Genomic DNA, 17176 nt, shown 5'->3' on the forward strand with positions numbered 1-17176 from the left:
AGTGCGCTGGCACAACGTTTGCTCAGCTTCCCCGTCACCTGCGCTGGCTGTGCATTCCTGGCCTGATTCAGTGGCAGGAGGCCAGCTTGCCTCCAGGCTGGGGAAAGGGTTAAACAATGTAGCAACGGCCAAACCGGATCAGAGCAGGGGCCCACGTCCCTCTAGCCTGGTCTCCCATCTCGGACAGGGGCAGCACCAGCTGCCTCAGAGGAAGGTGTGGAATATCCTGCCCCGAGGAAATTTCCTCCTGAGCCCTGATAGCTCAAGGTCAGGGCGCCTGCAGCTCTTCCACACAGAAGAAAATCTTTAAGGTGATTTAAAGATATTCCAAATCTGCTCCGGGCCGTAGGAGCTGAGAAGGGCTCTCTGTGAGGCTGAGAAGGAAGACAGCTAAATTCGAGTGGCTGGTTTGAGTCCCCTTTTCTCTTTGGAGAACATTGTTTGTTTGTTTCTGGTTCCCTTTGCAGGGGAAATACGAGTTCATTAATGACGTTGTGTCTCTGAAAGACCTTCAGAGCGAGCAGGAGATCCACCGGTTTAAGAACGAGAGCTTAGGCATGGCTGTCCTTCACCTCTCTCACATGGCTCTCAAACGAGGCGTCTCTCTCGAAGAAGTGGCCAAAAAAACCAGGTGATTGCGGGGTGGCTGGGCATCGGCGCTGTGCTGTCCACCTCCATCCCAGGCACTGCAGTTCAGCTAGCGTGTGGCCGCTGAATGGCGGCCTCTTCTGGGGCGGAGCTTGCCTCATGCAGCGCTGAAAACAATATGGCTTTCGTGGAGGTGGTTTCTGGAGCCCCTCATAGGAGTCGCCTGGCAGCAGGTGTTGGAACTGAATTGGCCCCAGGAGAGCCCGCGTTCACATTGCGCCACTTCTCCTCCAGCGGGCACCTGCCACCCAAGCGGGCGGTAGGGCCCAAGGCACGTCGCGCTGTGCCGGGTACTAGGGTTCGTGGTGGAACAGCGTTGTGTGACTGCAGCGTCCTTTCCGCATGCTCTGCTTTGCCATTCGCTCTCCGCCCCTCCCGGCGAGCCGGCGTGCTAACCTTCCCGGGGGCTGTTCCTTCCCTGTGTCTCTCGCAGCTTCAAGGGCTGCATCCCGCGCTCCTTCTGCCGGCAGATCCAGCAGAACAACTACCTGACCAAGTTCCGCATGAGGAACGTCTTCAGGAAGTTCGTGCAGCGCTTCCAGCGGCACACGGTCAGTGCGGGGAAGCTGACGGAGCAGGACGTCATGTACAAGTACCTGGCCACCTTGGAGAACCTGGCCCCCCGCTTCGGGAGCGAGCTCTTCCCGGTCCTTTCCTTGGAGACGGCCTCCGAGGGCGAGAAGGTGCTGCTCTATGTCAACGGAGGGCACGCGCAGCTGGAGGACGGCTGTGCCTCGTCTCCCAGGGACAGGCCCGCCACCCATGAAGTCCTGGTCACCGGCACGGACGGGATTCAGTGGCGGACTGTCCCTGTTGAGGTAGGTTGTACTCGGCTCCTCTTCCTTGGGAGTAGCAAGTGGCAGTGCTGGTCCTGGTCTAGCTAGGGCTGACCAACGCCCCCCCCAAGGCACTGCGGCCTAGTGGATAGAGCCTAGGGCTTGGGCTCAGGAGACCTGGGTTCTGCTGCTGGGTGAGTCCTGGCCCTGCTCAGTGCCTCAGTTTCCCCATCAGTAAAGTGAGGGTGATGGTCAGTGTTTGGCCCAGGCTGGGGTAGGGAATTTAGTTGATGGCACTGATCTCCTGTGAGAGCTGCTGCTGAAAAATGCTAGGCAAGAGCCAGGCTGTGGTTGTTAATGGTGTGCGCCTGGGGAAACCCCCGTCTCCGAAGGCACAAGACTAGCCTGGCCTTGAGGGCCCAATGAATGAGGGTGGCATCAGTCCAGCGTCCGGGGATTCCCGTGTTCCGTGCCACGCAAGCGCTGCTAGCTCCAGGGACTAGAAACATGCTTTGCTGAGCAAGTGGTGTGCTCGCTCGGACTTGCCTCGGTGCTGGCACGAGCCGTGCTGCTGCTGCCGGAGCTGAAAATGCTGCCTCTTCCCAGGGCATGCGGTGTCCGGAACCTCCAGGGACGGCGCCTGCTAAGGCCGCGTCAGAGCTGATGTGGGGCGGGAGGCACACGTGGTGGGGCAAAGGGCTAGATGCTCGCTGGCAGGAGCTGACGTGGGGAGCCTAGTGCCATGGGAGAATGCAGGCCAGGCCTGGCCACCGCTTCGCCTAGTCTGTGGATGCTGCCCAGCCCCCTGGAAAGCTGGAGCCGTGACCCCACTTTGTTTTACTTCTGCAGAGTGCAGAAAGCCTCCCCCACCGGGGCTATTTTGGGAGGAAGACCAGGGCCAAAGAGCTGGACCCCAAAGGGCCGTGTCAGCCAGTGGAGAGGAGCGAGGCCAAGTGGGTGCGCTTCTGTGACTTCCAGGAGATCACACACATTGCCCTCGAGGGCTGCAAAGTCAGCCTCCACCGCCAAGACAACAAGTGCCTGGTGAGGGCTCTCCCTGCATGGCGGGGCTCTGGAGTGGGGACTGCCCCTCTCCGGCTGTGGGAGGGGAGTGGGGGCTAGTGGTTAGAGCAGGGAAAGCCTGGGTTTCACCCCCAGCTCCACCTGTGGGGTGGGCTTGGCCAAGTCACCCGGTAACGGGGGGGTGTTAGGCTTTAATCGCTGAATGTCTGTCCAGTGCTTTGAGAGCCGTGGCTCCAGGGTCAGCCCATTGGAGATGGGAGGGGGTTGGCATTAGAGGGCAGCTCCGGGATGGGGGGTGCCGGAGCTGTGGGTTGTGTGCAGAGGGGGCGGGGCACTACCAGAATCTTGGGGCTTTCCCGTAGTGCATCAGGATTCCACAGGGGTTGCTGTTAGTGCCGTGCCAGCGGCTGGGAGTTCCAGCCCGTGGGGTGAGCGCTCGCGGGGTTGATCCTTGAACCACTGGCTGGCTCAGAAACCGGAGCTGGGACAGTGAAGCGGGGGGAGGGCGAGGCCTAGGCAGCCTCTCGGCCCCCAGTGATGACGCCCCGTGGCTGTTTTCCCCCCCCCCAGGAGCTGGTTCTCCCGTCATACGAAACGGCCCTGTCCCTGGTGTCGCTGGTGGACGGCTACTTCAGGCTCACGGCCGACTCCAGCCACTACCTGTGCCACGAGGTAGCCCCGCCACGGCTGGTGATGAGCGTCCTGAACGGCATCCATGGGCCAATGCAGTAAGTGGTGCCTGCTGCCGAGTGGGAGACCTGGGGCTCGGCGCGGCCTGGGCCCGTCTGACACCTTTCCTACCTCCAGGGAGGAGTTCGTCTTCGCCAAGCTGAAGCGGGAGGAGCAGGATGGGCTGTACATCATCCGCTGGAGCATCCTCGACTTCAACAGGCTGATCCTGTCGGTGGTGAAGAGGGACCGAGGGCAGGTGAGGCAGGCGTGGGGTGAGCAATGTGCATCCGAGACGGAATCGAATGAGCGAAGGCCCCATGCGCGTGACAGCTGCTGCACTGGCTGTACGTTCTTACACTCTGCCAGCAGCAGTGGTTTGCGCTCTCAGCCTCTGCAGAGGGAGGACTGTGCGGGCGGTGGAGTGTCTTGTTCTGGTAGGAGGCAGGTTAGAGCAGTGGAGTGGTGTCGGGGAGGCTTGGGATGGTCCTTGGTTCCCTGGAGAAGTTTGTTCCCCAGTCCCGGCCAAGCCCTGGAGAAAGCCCCGTCTCCCACCCAGACTAGCTTGGCCTCATTCCTGGGACGCTCTGCCAACTGCATGTCACAGACCTAGTTTTCTGCTCATGAGACCCACTTGTCCTGAACGGTGTGTGGGCCGGGAGCCAGCTGGCGGGGGTTTGGGAGTGGGGCACTCCCGTTGGGTGGCGTGTATGGACCCAGCACCGAATGCGGGTTCCAAGCATTGGCATCCGCTCTGGCTGGCTTTTACTGCTCTCCCGTGTTCGGAGGGGTTGGGCCAACCTGGGTCTGATCCGGGCAGCTCCAGACATGCCAAACATGTGCAGCCACCTCTGGGGTGGAAAGTGGCAACTAAGAGACACAGAACACAAGAGTGGGGCAAAGGGAGACTTGGAGGAAAGAGACTGGGGTGAGCCAGGGGATTTTCCCAGGACCGCGAGGGACCCAAGCCCCATAGGAATCCAGCTCCTTTTGCCCGGCTGCCCAGGCAGAGCAGCGCATCTTGTCTGAAAGTCTCATTAATTCCAATCTCACTCAAGTACACGCATGTCCCAGCACACGGCTGCCATGAACACAGGGCCGCTTGGGTCTGTGCCCTGCCACTGGCACATGCCTCTCCGTAGAAACACTCCCTTTCCCTGGCGCCTCCACGCCTTGCATGGCGGGTCCCTGGCACAGCCCTCCACACAATCGCCCTGGGGAGTGCAGGCCAGGATGCCAGCAGATAGGGAAGCTGGGGGCGGCAGGTGCCAGGAGGAGCCTTGTGAGGAAGGCTGCAGCTGGTACAGCATCTGTGCGTGCTGTGTAACCGACCGGGAAGGTATGGGCTGCCCTGGTGTCTCACTTGCGGTGAGAGTGGTTTCTCCTGAGCCGACCTAGTTACTGCAGGAAATGCCGGAGCTGAGCAACAGCTTCCTTCTCCGTCTTGGGCTGGCGTAGCGCAGTGGCAGCAGACAGAGAGGCAGAGGCCTTGCCTGGCCACTGTCTGAAATGGCAGCGCTGCCCGGAACCCTGCTGCAGTCCCCTTTGGTGAGCCGGGGTGTGGCCAGCTGGCCAGAGCTCGGATGGAAGCGGTGCTGCCGGGCGGGCTGACTGCCTGGAGAGAGGAGCTGGGGGATTGTGATGAAATCTAGGCAGCCAGTGGTGGTGAGACGCTGGTTAGCCACGCGCAGGGCCTGACCCCAGACCCTGCCTGGAGCCCGGCGCTCTGAACCAGCGAGTGAATAGGGAGGAGCTGCAGGCCCCTGCCACCCACTGATGGTTTTTAGTGGCATGGGTGGGTGACGGCAGGGTCTGCCCGCTCAGGCGTGAGACTGTCAATGGGGCATGTGCACACTGAGCGGGGGCTCTGGGAGCCATGGACGTTGGGTTACCCTGTCACAGCGGAGTCTCTCTCCCGGGGACGCAGGCCACCCCCAAATACAGGCAGTTCCGGATCCAGAAGAGAGGCGACTCCTTCGTGCTGGAGGGCTGGGAGCGGGAGTTCTCCACCGTACGGGAGCTGATGGACGTTCTCAAAGGCTGCACACTCAAGTCGGGGGACGAGAGCTTCGCGGTGAGGAGGTGCTGCCCGCCGAAGCCGGGAGGTATGAACCCCCCCCACTGGTTTGGGGAGTGAGATTCTCCCCAGGAGCCTCTGGCAGCAGCCGAGGCTCTGCCCCAGCCCAGAGCTCCCACATGCAGAGAGCCAGAGCAGGCTCCTAAATGGCTTGTTTCAGGGCTGATGGGGTCTCTGACCTCCTCTCCCCACAGAGATTTCAGACCTGATCATCGCCCGGAGGGTGAAGGACAGCACCAGGCAGATCCTGAACCTGACCCAGCTCAGCTTCCACCAGATCCGGAAAAATGAGATCACCCAGGTCAGCCTCCCTGACGAGGCTCCGGGGGGACGGGGCGGTGTCCTGGAGGAGAATCGATGCGCAAGGGAAGCTGAAAGCCGGTGCAGTGGGGGGGAACTGGGGAGCAGGTGCTGGGCCTGGCTCAGGAGTGGGGGCTCAGCACCTTCAGCCCAGGGACGGTCTCCCTCTGGCCATGGTGGGGAGCAAGCGGGGTTCTCCCTGTGGTGCCGAGTGACCCCTTGCTGCTGTCTCCCTGCAGAGAGCTCACCTCGGCCAGGGCACTCGCACCAACATCTACGAGGGCGTGCTGCATGTCTGCGGGGGTGCTGGCGGGGACGACGAGGCCGAGTACTTCTCCACCGAGCAGAACAACAACAGTCGGGAGATGCACGTGGTACTCAAGGTGCTGGACCCCAGCCACAGGGACATCGCCCTGGTGAGCCGAGCCCCGGGGCTGAGCGGGTGGGCAGGAGGGAGTGCTGGGCCCAGCCTGCTGGCGGCTCGGGGTTGGAGCTCTGCGGTGTGGACGGGCTCCACGCTTGGGACACCGCCCGGACTGAGACCGGGACCCTCCCGATGGTGCCATAGGCCAGGGGACTGTGGGGCGAGGAGGGGGTGCTTGGGAGCCCAGGAGGAAGGGTGACTCTGAATGTGGGGAGACGGCCCTGGACCTGGATAGGAGCCTGGGGGAGGAGGGGTGAAGTGGCCCCACCCCCAGCCCGCTGGCTGCTTCGGTGGCTGGCTGTGACTCCCCGCTTCTCTCTGCAGGCGTTCTTCGAGACGGCCAGCCTCATGAGCCAGGTCTCGCACATCCACCTGGCTTTCGTGCACGGCGTCTGCGTGCGAGGCTCCGAGAGTGAGTAACCGCGCCCCAGTGCATGGCCCTCCCCGGGATGGCAGCTGCAGCCGCCTCCCTCCGCCCCTCCCTAACAGCCTGTCTGGCCCTTTGCCCCCGCAGAGGGGCTCAGGGACCCTCTGAGAGGGCAGGAGTCTCCCTCCCCAGCCTGCCTGTGCAGGGGGTTTCATCTCGGCAACAGTTGATCAGACTGCGACTTGCCAGCATGTCTGTCCTGAGCATCCTCAGCTGGGCCCCAGCCTGTGGCCCTGCCTTGCCCTCCAGTGCCAAAGAGCCAGGCTTGCGAGGACCGGCCTCTTCTGCCCTCTCAGATATCATGGTGGAGGAGTACATCGAGCACGGCCCCCTGGATGTCTTGCTGCGGAAGGAGAAAGGCCGGGTGACCGTCGGCTGGAAGATCACGGTCGCGAAGCAGCTCGCCAGCGCCCTGAGCTACTTGGTGAGAAGCTGTTAGGAACAGGGATGTGCCCTGGGCGTGGGGCGTTCGTTGGAGGCTGCCCTGGAGAGCCGTGGGCTTGTTCAGGCACCTTTTGCCCCTGCTCCTCTGTGCTCCAGCCCCCGGGGAGCGCCAGCTGCCAGCGCTCAGCACTGCCGATCCAGCTGGGTAGGTCCTCAAACCCTCTCCCTCATCCCGTGTCCCAGCACCTCCCCACCCCTGGGAAGCACGGAGCCGAGGAGCGACTCATCCAAGGTTGATCAGCAGGACGCTGGCAGTGCTGGGGTTTGAACCCAGGCCTCTCGCCAAGGTGCACCGCTAGGTCTGAAACCGTGGGACTGTCTCTGGTAACACGGGAACCGCGCTCCCTGGTGGGGGGCCTGGGAGAGCCGGGAGTGGAATGCTGCCTCCTCCCTTCCTTGCTAGGCCCATTGCCAGCGGCTCAGGAGTGCTCCCACGCCCACACTCGGCAGCCGCTTGGCAAGGCTGCGGGTGGCAGGCCGTAGCCCTGTGCAGAGCTGCACAAAGGCCAGCTGGGGCTCCTGTTCTCCCCCCACATCTGTTTCGCGGAGGGGGAAAGAGGCAGGAAGCGAGTGCCTGCGTGTTGAGCTGTGACGGGACCCAGGAGTCGCGGGGTGGCTGGGCATCGGCGCCCGTGGAGCCATCGTTCCAGCCTGGTCTTCAGGCCCTGCAGAGCACCTGGGACTATCTTAAAGGCACGGGGCTCCTCACCTCTCACTTCATTTTTTTACAGGAGGACAAAAACCTGGTGCATGGCAACGTGTGCGCTAAGAACATCCTGCTGGCCAGGAAGGGGTTGGAGGATGGGTTGCTGCCTTTCGTGAAGCTCAGCGACCCTGGGGTCAGCTTCACGGTGCTCTCCCGAGAAGGTACCTTCTCCTCCCGCCTAGTTCTCGGTGCCCTCCCTCCAGACGCCCGGCTTGTCGGTGGCTGCAGCTGAGCGGGGCTGGGCCGCGCTCCCTGCAGCTCCCATGTGGGAGGGGAAGTCCCAGAGTGCTGTCACCAGGCTCTGCAGCAGGGATCCCTGTGAATTGTGCATCAGCTGGGCTGAGCGCAGTCATCCCAGTTTTCATTCGGCACGCCAGCCAGGCTTGGCTCGTGCTCCTGTCTGACCCTGAGCAGAGCCCCGTGAGTCGCCCGCTCCAGCAAGGATCCCAGAAGCAAACGAAAGGCAAGGCCCTTCTCCAGCACCTTCCCGCCCAGCGGGTCCTCGAGCACTTGCCAAACGACTCAAGGAGTCACTGCAACCACCCCGGATGTGCAGCCACTTCTGGGGTCTGCTGTCGCAGCTGTTGGAACAGCGCACAGCAACGCGACACACCAATTGAGGACAGGAAGTGAAGGGATAATTTTGGGAGAATTGGATGCAGCATGTGATCAGCCACGCTAGAGTTTGGCCAGGACTCGGGGGCCAAAAGAGCCGTGGGATGGACTGTGACCAGAATGTTGCATCTCCACCATCCCCTGAGCTCCATGTGGAGTCCTGAGGTCCCGGCCCATTCCAAGGGCCGAACCTCACTCCCTGCAGCACAGGCCCCCTAGCCACACTGGGGTCAGCAATGACTCTCGGGGGGAGAGCGCCTCCTACTGAGCCACCCATTCCATTTCCTGTAGCACTGCCTCTGAGGGGAGCACGCCCTCTGCTGAGCCCCGGTGTGCTGCCTGCAGCCCAGCTCTCCTTTGGGAGACGTGACCGGATCGGAGCACCGAGTGGTGCGGGTTACACGCCCCGGGTGACTCCGGCCACCAGGCCCTGCTCATTAGACTCCCATTTGGTCTGTTTGCTTTGTCCTCTCCTAGCTGGGAGCCCGGCCCCTCCTGCTCCTCCCAGCAGGGCTGGGGACTCTGGAGCTGCACGTGTGACTCCTGACGTCAGCACGCAGCAGGGGTGGGCTGCCCTTGCAGAGCCGAGCTGGGTCACCGTGACCGGGCCCGACTCCTTCGGCGTCTGCCCCATTCTTGCGGTCCTGCTGCAAGGGGCTTTCCCCAAACCCGAGTTCTTAGCGGTGTGTGCGGTGGCTCAGGCAGTGTCCCTGCAGCAGCCCCGAACCCCTCTCTCCTCTTCCCCAAGAGCGAGTGGACCGGATCCCCTGGATCGCCCCTGAGTGCGTCCAGGATGTCGGCAGCCTCAGCACCGCAGCCGACAAATGGAGCTTTGGCACCACCCTGCTGGAGATCTGCTTTGATGCGGACGTCCCGCTGAAGGAGCGCACCCCCTCTGAGGTAACGCCTGCGCCTGGGTGCCTGTACCTCCCAGCCTGGTACGCGCCTGTCCCATAACCTCAGCTGTGCCCCCGAGCTGCCCTCCGGCTAGTGAGAACGAGAGCAGTAGCGGCTGGATACGCTGTTTTTCCCTCAGACTCTAGCATCTCTTCCGAGGCCGGCGTGGCAGAGGGAATGGGATGTGCTGAGTGGGGTGAATCTCGCGGGCTCTAAACCCCCCTGGAAGAGCCTGCTCCGTTCTGTGGCAGGCCAGAGCCGCTCTGGGTGGCGGGGGCCGCAGAGGAAACGGTCACTGAGGCAGGGGAGAGTGCTGAGTTTCGAGAGACTGCAGGAGCGGGGCTGCGTGGCTCTGAATGGCTCGCCGCAGTGCTCAGTGGGACCCTCCTTTCCCCACAGAAAGAGCGCTTCTATGAGAAGAAGCACCGCCTGCCCGAGCCGTCCTGCAAGGAGCTGGGTGCCCTGATCAGCCAGTGCCTGACCTACGCCCCCAGCGAGCGGCCCTCTTTCCGGACCATCCTGCGGGACCTCACCCAGCTGCAGCCGCACAGTAAGCCCTCCGGCCCCCCGCCAGCGGGCAGAGCACACATGGGGGCTGGGAACAGACTGAGGGAGACTTCCTGACTCCTGGGCTGCTCCTCCGCTCTGTGTCAGGCCGGGCAGGGAGGGTGAGGGGCCCCCAGCTCTGCTGGTGTCTGCCCTGCATCAATACGCGACTCTCCCTCCTGGCGCTCAGTAGAAGGGATGACCCAGGCAAAACAAACCTGCCACCCCTGGAGCCCAACCAGGCACGTGTGGTTAACCTAGGCTTGGCTTGCACCGGGCGCCCCACATCTGGCCACGACGGAGCTCCCTTTGCTGCTCCTCGCTGGCCATCACTGAGCGAAGTGTCGCACTGGCGCGTGGCTCGTGCCAGTCCTGTCAGCCACGTGACTCGTCTCCTTGCATTCCAGACCTCGTCGATGTCACCTCCGTGAGCCCCGACTTCCCCGTGTCGGACCCCACGGTCTTTCAGAAACGCTACCTGAAGAAGATCCGAGAACTGGGGGAGGTAAGCTGCATCCATAGCAACCCTCGCCCGGGTTCAATGGCACCGTGTCAATGCACCGCCAGAGGGAGGTAGAAGTGGCTGCTTTTCCCGAGAGCCCAGACAGCCCCGTCCCTTTCGCAAGGACAGACTCTGTCAGGGTAGGGTGAGCAAAGCCGCTGGCTGGGGCCCTGCAGGCCGGTGAGGGCGCGACTGCTGACTGAGGCTTCTTGCACCACTGTTGGAGAGTGTGCACTTAGATAGATGAGCCTCTCGTCTGCTCCCGCCTGGGTCGGCCTGTGCTGCCCTCTCCCTGGGACGCTGGGATACCCTGGCAGTTACTGGTCACTTCCAGCGCTCTGGGCACTGCCCCCGACCTGCCACTAACCGGCCTTGAGCTCGGGCCGGATCCCAGGCTGGCAGAGGACGTTTCCACTGGAGACCTTGGTCTGAGAAGCTTTTCTGCCCCAGTTCGTGCGTCCCACAGGGGCCTCTCCCCGCATCTGGAGCCCTGCTCCATGGTGGGATCTGAAAGCCCCGTTTCCGTCTCCCAGGGTCACTTCGGCAAAGTGAGCCTGTACTGCTATGACCCCACCAACGACGGCACCGGGGAGATGGTGGCCGTGAAGTCGCTGAAGTCCGGCTGCAGCCAGCAGCTTCTCACCAGCTGGAAGAGGGAGATCGAGATCCTCAAGACGCTCTACCACGAGAACATTGTCAAGTACAAGGGCTGCTGCAGCGAGCAAGGTACAGCCCAGCCGCCACTGGGGAGCGGGGCTCCTGGGGGAGGATCGCGGCAGAGCGTTGTCTCCCCTAGTCCCATGTGTCCCGCATTGTGCGCGGCTCCCTCCCAAGCCGGTTAGTTCTCCAGTAGCCCAAGGCACGTGCTCTACGGACACCCACCCCGTAGGCTGAGCGTGCTGTGGGGCTCCCCTGCTTCCCCTAAGGTGGGGTTAACTATGCACGTCCCCCCAAGGCTGCTGCCTGGTGCCTTGATTGCAAATCCCCAGGCCAGAGCAGAACGGTTGCACCTCTCAGTCAGCTGGCAGAAGGGAGCGCTAGGCACTCCCTGCAGAGGCTGGCCAGCTGCCCAGGGGTTGCTCTCCAGGAGCGTGGGACGTAAGGCGCGAAGCTGCAGTATCGCAGGAGGGGGCTTAGCCTCTGGTAGGACCGTGATGGGGATTCAGGCCGTGGCTGCGTCTCTCTGCTCCGCTGCCCACCGCAGCCCGTCCCAGTTAGCGCATCGCTTACATCCGCCTCCTCTTCCAGGGGAGAAGATCGTGCAGCTCATCATGGAGTACGTGCCCCTGGGCAGCCTGCGGGATTACCTGCCCAAGCACAACGTCAGCCTGGCCCACATCCTCCTCTTTGCCCAGCAAATCTGCGAGGTAACGACCGGGCCCAAGCCAGGCAGCGTGGGGGGGGCCTGTGCCGATGCTGTCACTGCCTGGGGGAGAAGGGGCTACACAGTGTGTCTGTGCTGCTCCAGAGCTGGGTTGGGGAAACAAATGATTGTGCAGTGTGCAATGTCCAGGGGAAGGAGTGGGGTCTAGTGGCTAGAGCAGGGGAGAATCTGGGCGCTGGGACTCCTGGGTCCTATCCCCAGTTCTGTCAGACTCTTCATGTGACCTTGGGCCAGTCCCCGTCTCTCTGGCTGCAGAATGGGGATAATCCGGTGTTTGCTCTCCACAGGGCATGGCTTACCTGCACTCCCTGCACTACATCCACAGGGACCTGGCTGCTAGGAATGTGCTGCTGGAGAACGAGAATGTGGTGAAGATCGGTGATTTCGGACTGGCCAAAGCCATCCCCGAAGGGCACGAATATTACCGTGTCTGCGAGGACGGAGACAGCCCTGTCTTCTGGTAAGCGTTGTGGGGTCCCAAGAGAGCCCTCCCAGGGGTCCCCATGTTTTCCCTCGGAGGGCAACGCCGGTAGCTTGCTAGCTAGCCCAGTGCCCTGGTGAATCTGCATTGCGCGGAGCTGACTAGCCAGCCTCCTCTTGTTAATAGAGAGGGTTGGCCTGATTAAAATGCAGGTCCCAGCACGGCTCAGTTGGAGCATTGCATGCTGGGACCTGTAGTCTTTGTGAGCCACACAGGTGAGTGGCCTCAGGCCACGTGCGAGCTGTGGTGGAAAAGCAAATTCAGTAACACCTGGAGGCTGGGTGCATTGAGGGTCGGTCTGCAGCGCAGCCACGGCGAGGAGGATGACGGGGTAACCAGCACTTGTGCCGCCTCATCCCTCGGCGACTGCCCAGAGACTGCGTCTGAATGTGACGGCCTCCTTCTGCACGTTCTCTGCCATGCCAGAGATGTGGCTGGGAGGCCCTGAGGAATGGGATCCTGCCGTCCGGGCAGCGTCTGGCCTGGGACTCTCCGGGATGCTGTGCAGGGCCATGGCGCAGCGTCTCTGTTGTGAGCCCCTCGGAGCTCAAGTGCCGTTTTCGGAGGGAGTCTGGCCACGCTCTGGCTGTGGGTCCCTTGTGCTGATGCCCTGTGGTTGCAGCTAGAGCTTGATGGTGCCCGTCTCCCCTGCCCCGGCCCGCAGGTACGCTATGGAGTGCCTGAAGGAGTGCAAGTTCTACTACGCCTCCGACGTCTGGTCCTTCGGCGTCACTCTCTACGAGCTCCTGACACGCTGTGACTCCAGCCAGAGCCCTCCTGTGGTGAGTGGAGAGGGACTGACGGGGGCTTTCCTGCTCCTGGGGTTCGAGTTACTTTGCTGAACAAGTAACAAGCGGGACCCTCCCCCACTAACCAGCTTTGTTCTCCCTCCCTCTTAGAAATTCATCGAGATGATTGGCGCGACTCAGGGTCAGATGACAGTGCTGAGGCTGATTGAGCTGCTGGACAGGGGGAAGAGGCTCCCGAGCCCGAAGGACTGTCCTTGTGAGGTGAGGCTGTCGCTGAGCGGTGCCTGTTAATAACTTCACGTGGTGCTACAGCCCATTCCGTCCCAGTGGGACCCCGAGTGCTCCACAGACTGTACAGGGACCACTTCCTCCACCCCTGGAATGTAGCCGTCTCGCTGATGGCTGCTCAGCAGCCTAGGACAGGAAGTGAAGAATCCAGTGATGCGGCAGGGTGACACAGGGAAGCAGAATTGACTCCCTTTCCCCCACGCCGCCAGGGATAGCCCCTCAGCTGTATCGGTGCTGGGCTCGAGCAGGCCGTAGCGAGGCAGTGTCTGCCTCCCAATGAAGGCTTTGCCTCCAGAGGGCCCGGCTAACGGTTAATTGCCTTCACTCTGATTAGGAATGGAAGCAGTAGGTTGGCCTTGCTGGTAAAAGATTGCAGGGTGAAATCCGGCCCCTGCTGAAGTCAGTGAGAGCTCTCCCTGGGATTCCACTCAGACTGGGCAAGCTTGAAGTCTCTCCAGCCAGCTGCCCTGCCCTGGGCAGGGGCTGTATCCTCCAATGCCCATGGCCGTAGGCAGAGAGAACCCTCAGCTGGCGGAATAAGGGAGCAGTGGTGGCTATTGTTACTTCGGGTTGGTTTTGATAGGCTTTGGAGCAGGGGAGGGTACATGTCAGCCAGAGGGCTGTTCCACTGCTGCCTGCTAACGGGCCTGTTCCCAACTGCCTTCCAGCACAGGCTGGGGGCAGCTGCTTTGAGTGGTGGGTTTGATTTCTGCTCGGCCTGCCTTTCAGCTGTTCTTTCCTTCCTCAGATCTACTGCTTAATGAAAAACTGCTGGGAATCCGAAGCTTCCTTCCGCCCAGCCTTCAAGAACCTCGTCCCCATCCTGAAGAACTTCCACGAGAAATACAAGGCTCAGGCCCCCTCAGTCTTCAGCGTGTGTTGAGTGGGATGCTTGGGAACTTGCTTGGGGAAGGACCACGGCTGCCTTCAGCTGGAAACTCTCTGGTGGAGAGGCCACTTGGAAGTGCTGGGGAGGGTTGAGACTTCACCACTTGCTGCCTCGGTGCTGCTGCTGCTGCACGGAACCGTCCTACTCGATCCACTTTTCCACCGTGTGCCTTGGAGTCCAGGGAACCCTCCGTGTAAGGAGAGAGGGCTGGCGAAGCTTCCGTTGCCACTTCTGCTTTGGCCTGGATTCGTAGGCTCTCCAGTCAGGGGGATTTTAATCCCGGGAAGCGCAGCCAGAGGAAGCTGTGGGGCTGTCTGGCGGCCAGGCGCATCTCATCAAACCTCTTGGCTTGTGTCAGCGCTGTGCAGCCAGAGCTCTGTGCGTGTTGGAAGGGCTGGACGGACGTGTGAAAAAGCCTCCTTGGAGCCTAACAGGCCGCGTCCCGGGCTGCTGTCAGGAACTCCTAACCCCTTTGCAGGGAGCTGTGGGGCAGAGGCTGGGCTTGAGGGGTGGGTACTTCTGGGGGTATAGGCCTGTAACGCTGCCTCTGACTAGGGGAAGCGGGGTGCGTGGTTAAGGCAGCTGCCGAGGGAGGGCTCGAAGCATTTTTAGGAAGGACACACTGGGCCCGCGCCTGCTCCCTCCTCCAGCCGGACAGGGGCTCCCAGCCTGCCCTGCTCTGTGGTGCGTTTGCAGCTCAGGGGAACGGGCCTCTCTTGGGCGTGTCGCCCGCCTGGTCTTCTGGCCCATCCTCCAGCTCTTTGCGCTCTTGCCCAGTTTGTACCATAAAGCACCCCAGTGCCTCTTCCGCTGGCAACCCCGGGACAGCGCTGGCTTCTTCTGTAACCCCCTGGGCAGCTGCCTGGGCCCCCCTCTGCTCCCCTCTCGCCTTGAGCAGAGGGACGTTCCCCCTCCAAAGGCCCCTGCGGGCTGGGGGCAGGTGCAGGCTGCCTCAGGGGGCTGCCCTCTCCGCATTGCCTGCTGGGCCTGGCTTTCTCCAGCGTGGAGCCCGCCCGCTCCCCAGCCTCTGACCAGGGCCTCTGCTGGCCCTGCAGTCAGAGGCCTTGTCTGTGCTCCGGGGCAGCCCTTCGGTGCTCTCCGGCAGCCTTGGCTGCCGCCCAGGGGGCAACAAGGGGAGCTCCTGTGCCCCACTGGAAGGGCTGTTTGGGGCCCAGAAGGAGCATGTGTTGGCTACTCCCTGAACAGGCAGCAGCTGCCCCAGCCTGTCTGGCCATGGCTCTCGAACGCCTCAGTGAGACACGGCCGCTCCCAGGGGAGGTACCGAGGCCGGTCACTCTGCTGCCGCGTCCACGTGCCAGCCAAAGGGTTTCCCGCCCAGGAGCCAAGCACTGAATTAGATCATGTGGTTGGGGGAGGGGGCTGGAGCCTGCTGGCCTTAAACCAAATCCGGATCACGAGACAAGAATGGCCTTTATCTGCTGACCAAATCACAGCCCCCCCCTGTCCTCTGGCCACCTTACGCCAGCGTTAGCCAGACTAGTCCTGAAAAAGCCAGTTAGCCCTTTAGTCCTGGTTGCCTGCTTCTCTAGACACGGCCCCACAAACAACATCCAGTCGAATGCCCTCTTCCTCAGCAACAGGGACTGCTGCGGTCGCGCGTGTGCTCGGCCTGAGGGCTCAGATTCATTCTCCGTGCGCTGCAGAGACGGCTGCATTGCCACCGTCGGTTACGTTACAAAACCCGGTGGAGGGACGGCTCAAGCCCTGAATGAACAAGGCCTTAGATCCGTGCGTGTGCTGCCAACATCCGCTCAACCAGCCTGTAGCCTTAGTGTTAGTTGCTCACTGTCTCAGCTAAATGCCTGGAATGGATTTTGCGACAGAAATGGGTGTGGGCTGTACCCAGCCCATCTGACTCTGCAGAACATTTGGGGTCTGGTTCACCGGCTTTGAGCAAGTGAACATTTGTGGCACTTTATTACTAACGAAACGGTAGCAGTTGGGTGTCCCAGTTGTTTGTGGTTCTTGGAGTCCCCGTAGCCCTCAATCTCTTGTAGCCACAGGCTAGAGAGCGGGTGCTATTGCCTGGTGCCCAGCGCCCAGCCCCAGAGCTGAACTGATTGCAGTGAGGTCTAGGAGCCAAAGTCAATATGTTGCCTGCACCAATGGAAATAAAGTCACTCAAGCGCCGATCCCGCTGACCCTGAGGTGTTTGCAGGCCAGGACGGTCTTTGGCATTGGAGCAGCCAGAGCTGCTCCCGCTTCCTGCCCTGCCAGCTGGGCTGCAGCCGGGAAGGGACACCCGCAGCTCCAAGGGTGCGTGACTCCCACGGTCTCCCATAGTAATGGGGCCAATGCTTCAGTTTAAAAATCACAGGACCCCGGTCAGGGAATGCACTTCCAATTCCTAATCAAAGACGTGTTTCCTTAACACATCGAGGGCTACAGATTGGACACCCCTGGCCAGCTACTGCATTGGACAGCTGTGGTCCCCTGACCTCTCTTCTAGGAGGCTGCTACATGAGGAAATCTTCCTTCAGTATTTGTAACATACCTCTAGTCTTGCCTTTGTATCTTGCCACTGTATTTCCACATACACAGCTCTTCCCCTGACCAGTCTCCAAAGGCTTATTCACTCCTGGCCTGGACAACTAGGGAGGAATCTTCTAATGTGACCAATTTGTTGGTTTGGCTCAAAGTAAATAAAAGGCCTGGGAAGAGATTGTGTGTATAAAAGTGCAATGTTTTTGTAAAGGAAGGAGGATCGTTTCGTCTGAGTTAGCAAGCGTCACTCTTTCTAGAGGGAGGCCTTGGATGGATTGTTCCTAAAATCACGCTGTTAAACTGTATAATAGTGGATTTCCCCACCCCGTATTTATTGTCTGCTCTGTAAATGTCACTGAAATAACCTCTGCAGTGAGCCATGGGCCTGAAGTGTGGAGCAATGCTGCCGGCCTCCTGGGGCCATCCTGCGCCATGGTCTGCGTGTCGACCTTTCTGCAAAATGGACTTCAGCAATGTGCCTTGCGTCTTGCCGTTGTGCTGGAGCTGTGACTCCCTCTCTCCCCAGGGAAGCGTGGGTGATTGAACAAGCTGCAGCTTCCTTGCTTCTGGCCAAAGCGCCTGTGTGTACAGAGGCTTTTTTTTCTATTGGACAGCGGGAGATGATTATCGAATGTGAACGTCACTGGTCTCAGTGCTAATCTACTACTGGCTAGTATAACCTGTAGCTGGTAACATCCCTGAACTTTTCTGCAAATAAAGTACTTTACACAGTAATATCTCTTTTTTTTAAATGCTGCTGCTCTGCATTGGCAGGCTCTTCATGGAGTTACTTAACACTTGCAATTCCTAACTATGGATCCGGGTC

At 61.1% G+C, this 17176-nt stretch overlaps 1 protein-coding gene across 1 annotated transcript in view; it reads left to right on the top strand.

Moving 5' to 3' along the window:
• The window catches only part of TYK2 (tyrosine kinase 2), a 28008-nt gene extending 13585 nt beyond the window's left edge, over positions 1-14423 (top strand). The window contains exons 5-24 of the mRNA XM_044994762.1: positions 468-631; positions 1082-1466; positions 2274-2468; positions 3018-3175; positions 3255-3375; positions 5044-5221; positions 5388-5494; positions 5733-5909; positions 6242-6329; positions 6641-6768; positions 7520-7655; positions 8858-9009; positions 9406-9556; positions 9960-10057; positions 10588-10780; positions 11303-11421; positions 11726-11898; positions 12584-12701; positions 12819-12929; positions 13705-14423. Of these exons, the coding sequence (XP_044850697.1) occupies positions 468-631; positions 1082-1466; positions 2274-2468; positions 3018-3175; positions 3255-3375; positions 5044-5221; positions 5388-5494; positions 5733-5909; positions 6242-6329; positions 6641-6768; positions 7520-7655; positions 8858-9009; positions 9406-9556; positions 9960-10057; positions 10588-10780; positions 11303-11421; positions 11726-11898; positions 12584-12701; positions 12819-12929; positions 13705-13839 (3087 nt within the window). The 3' untranslated portion in view covers positions 13840-14423. The remainder of the gene's footprint in view (positions 1-467; positions 632-1081; positions 1467-2273; positions 2469-3017; positions 3176-3254; positions 3376-5043; positions 5222-5387; positions 5495-5732; positions 5910-6241; positions 6330-6640; positions 6769-7519; positions 7656-8857; positions 9010-9405; positions 9557-9959; positions 10058-10587; positions 10781-11302; positions 11422-11725; positions 11899-12583; positions 12702-12818; positions 12930-13704) is intronic.
• The last annotated feature ends 2753 nt before the right edge of the window (positions 14424-17176 follow it).

Source organism: Mauremys mutica, chromosome 20 (genome assembly GCF_020497125.1).
Source record: "Mauremys mutica isolate MM-2020 ecotype Southern chromosome 20, ASM2049712v1, whole genome shotgun sequence".
Classification (NCBI taxonomy): domain Eukaryota; kingdom Metazoa; phylum Chordata; order Testudines; family Geoemydidae; genus Mauremys; species Mauremys mutica.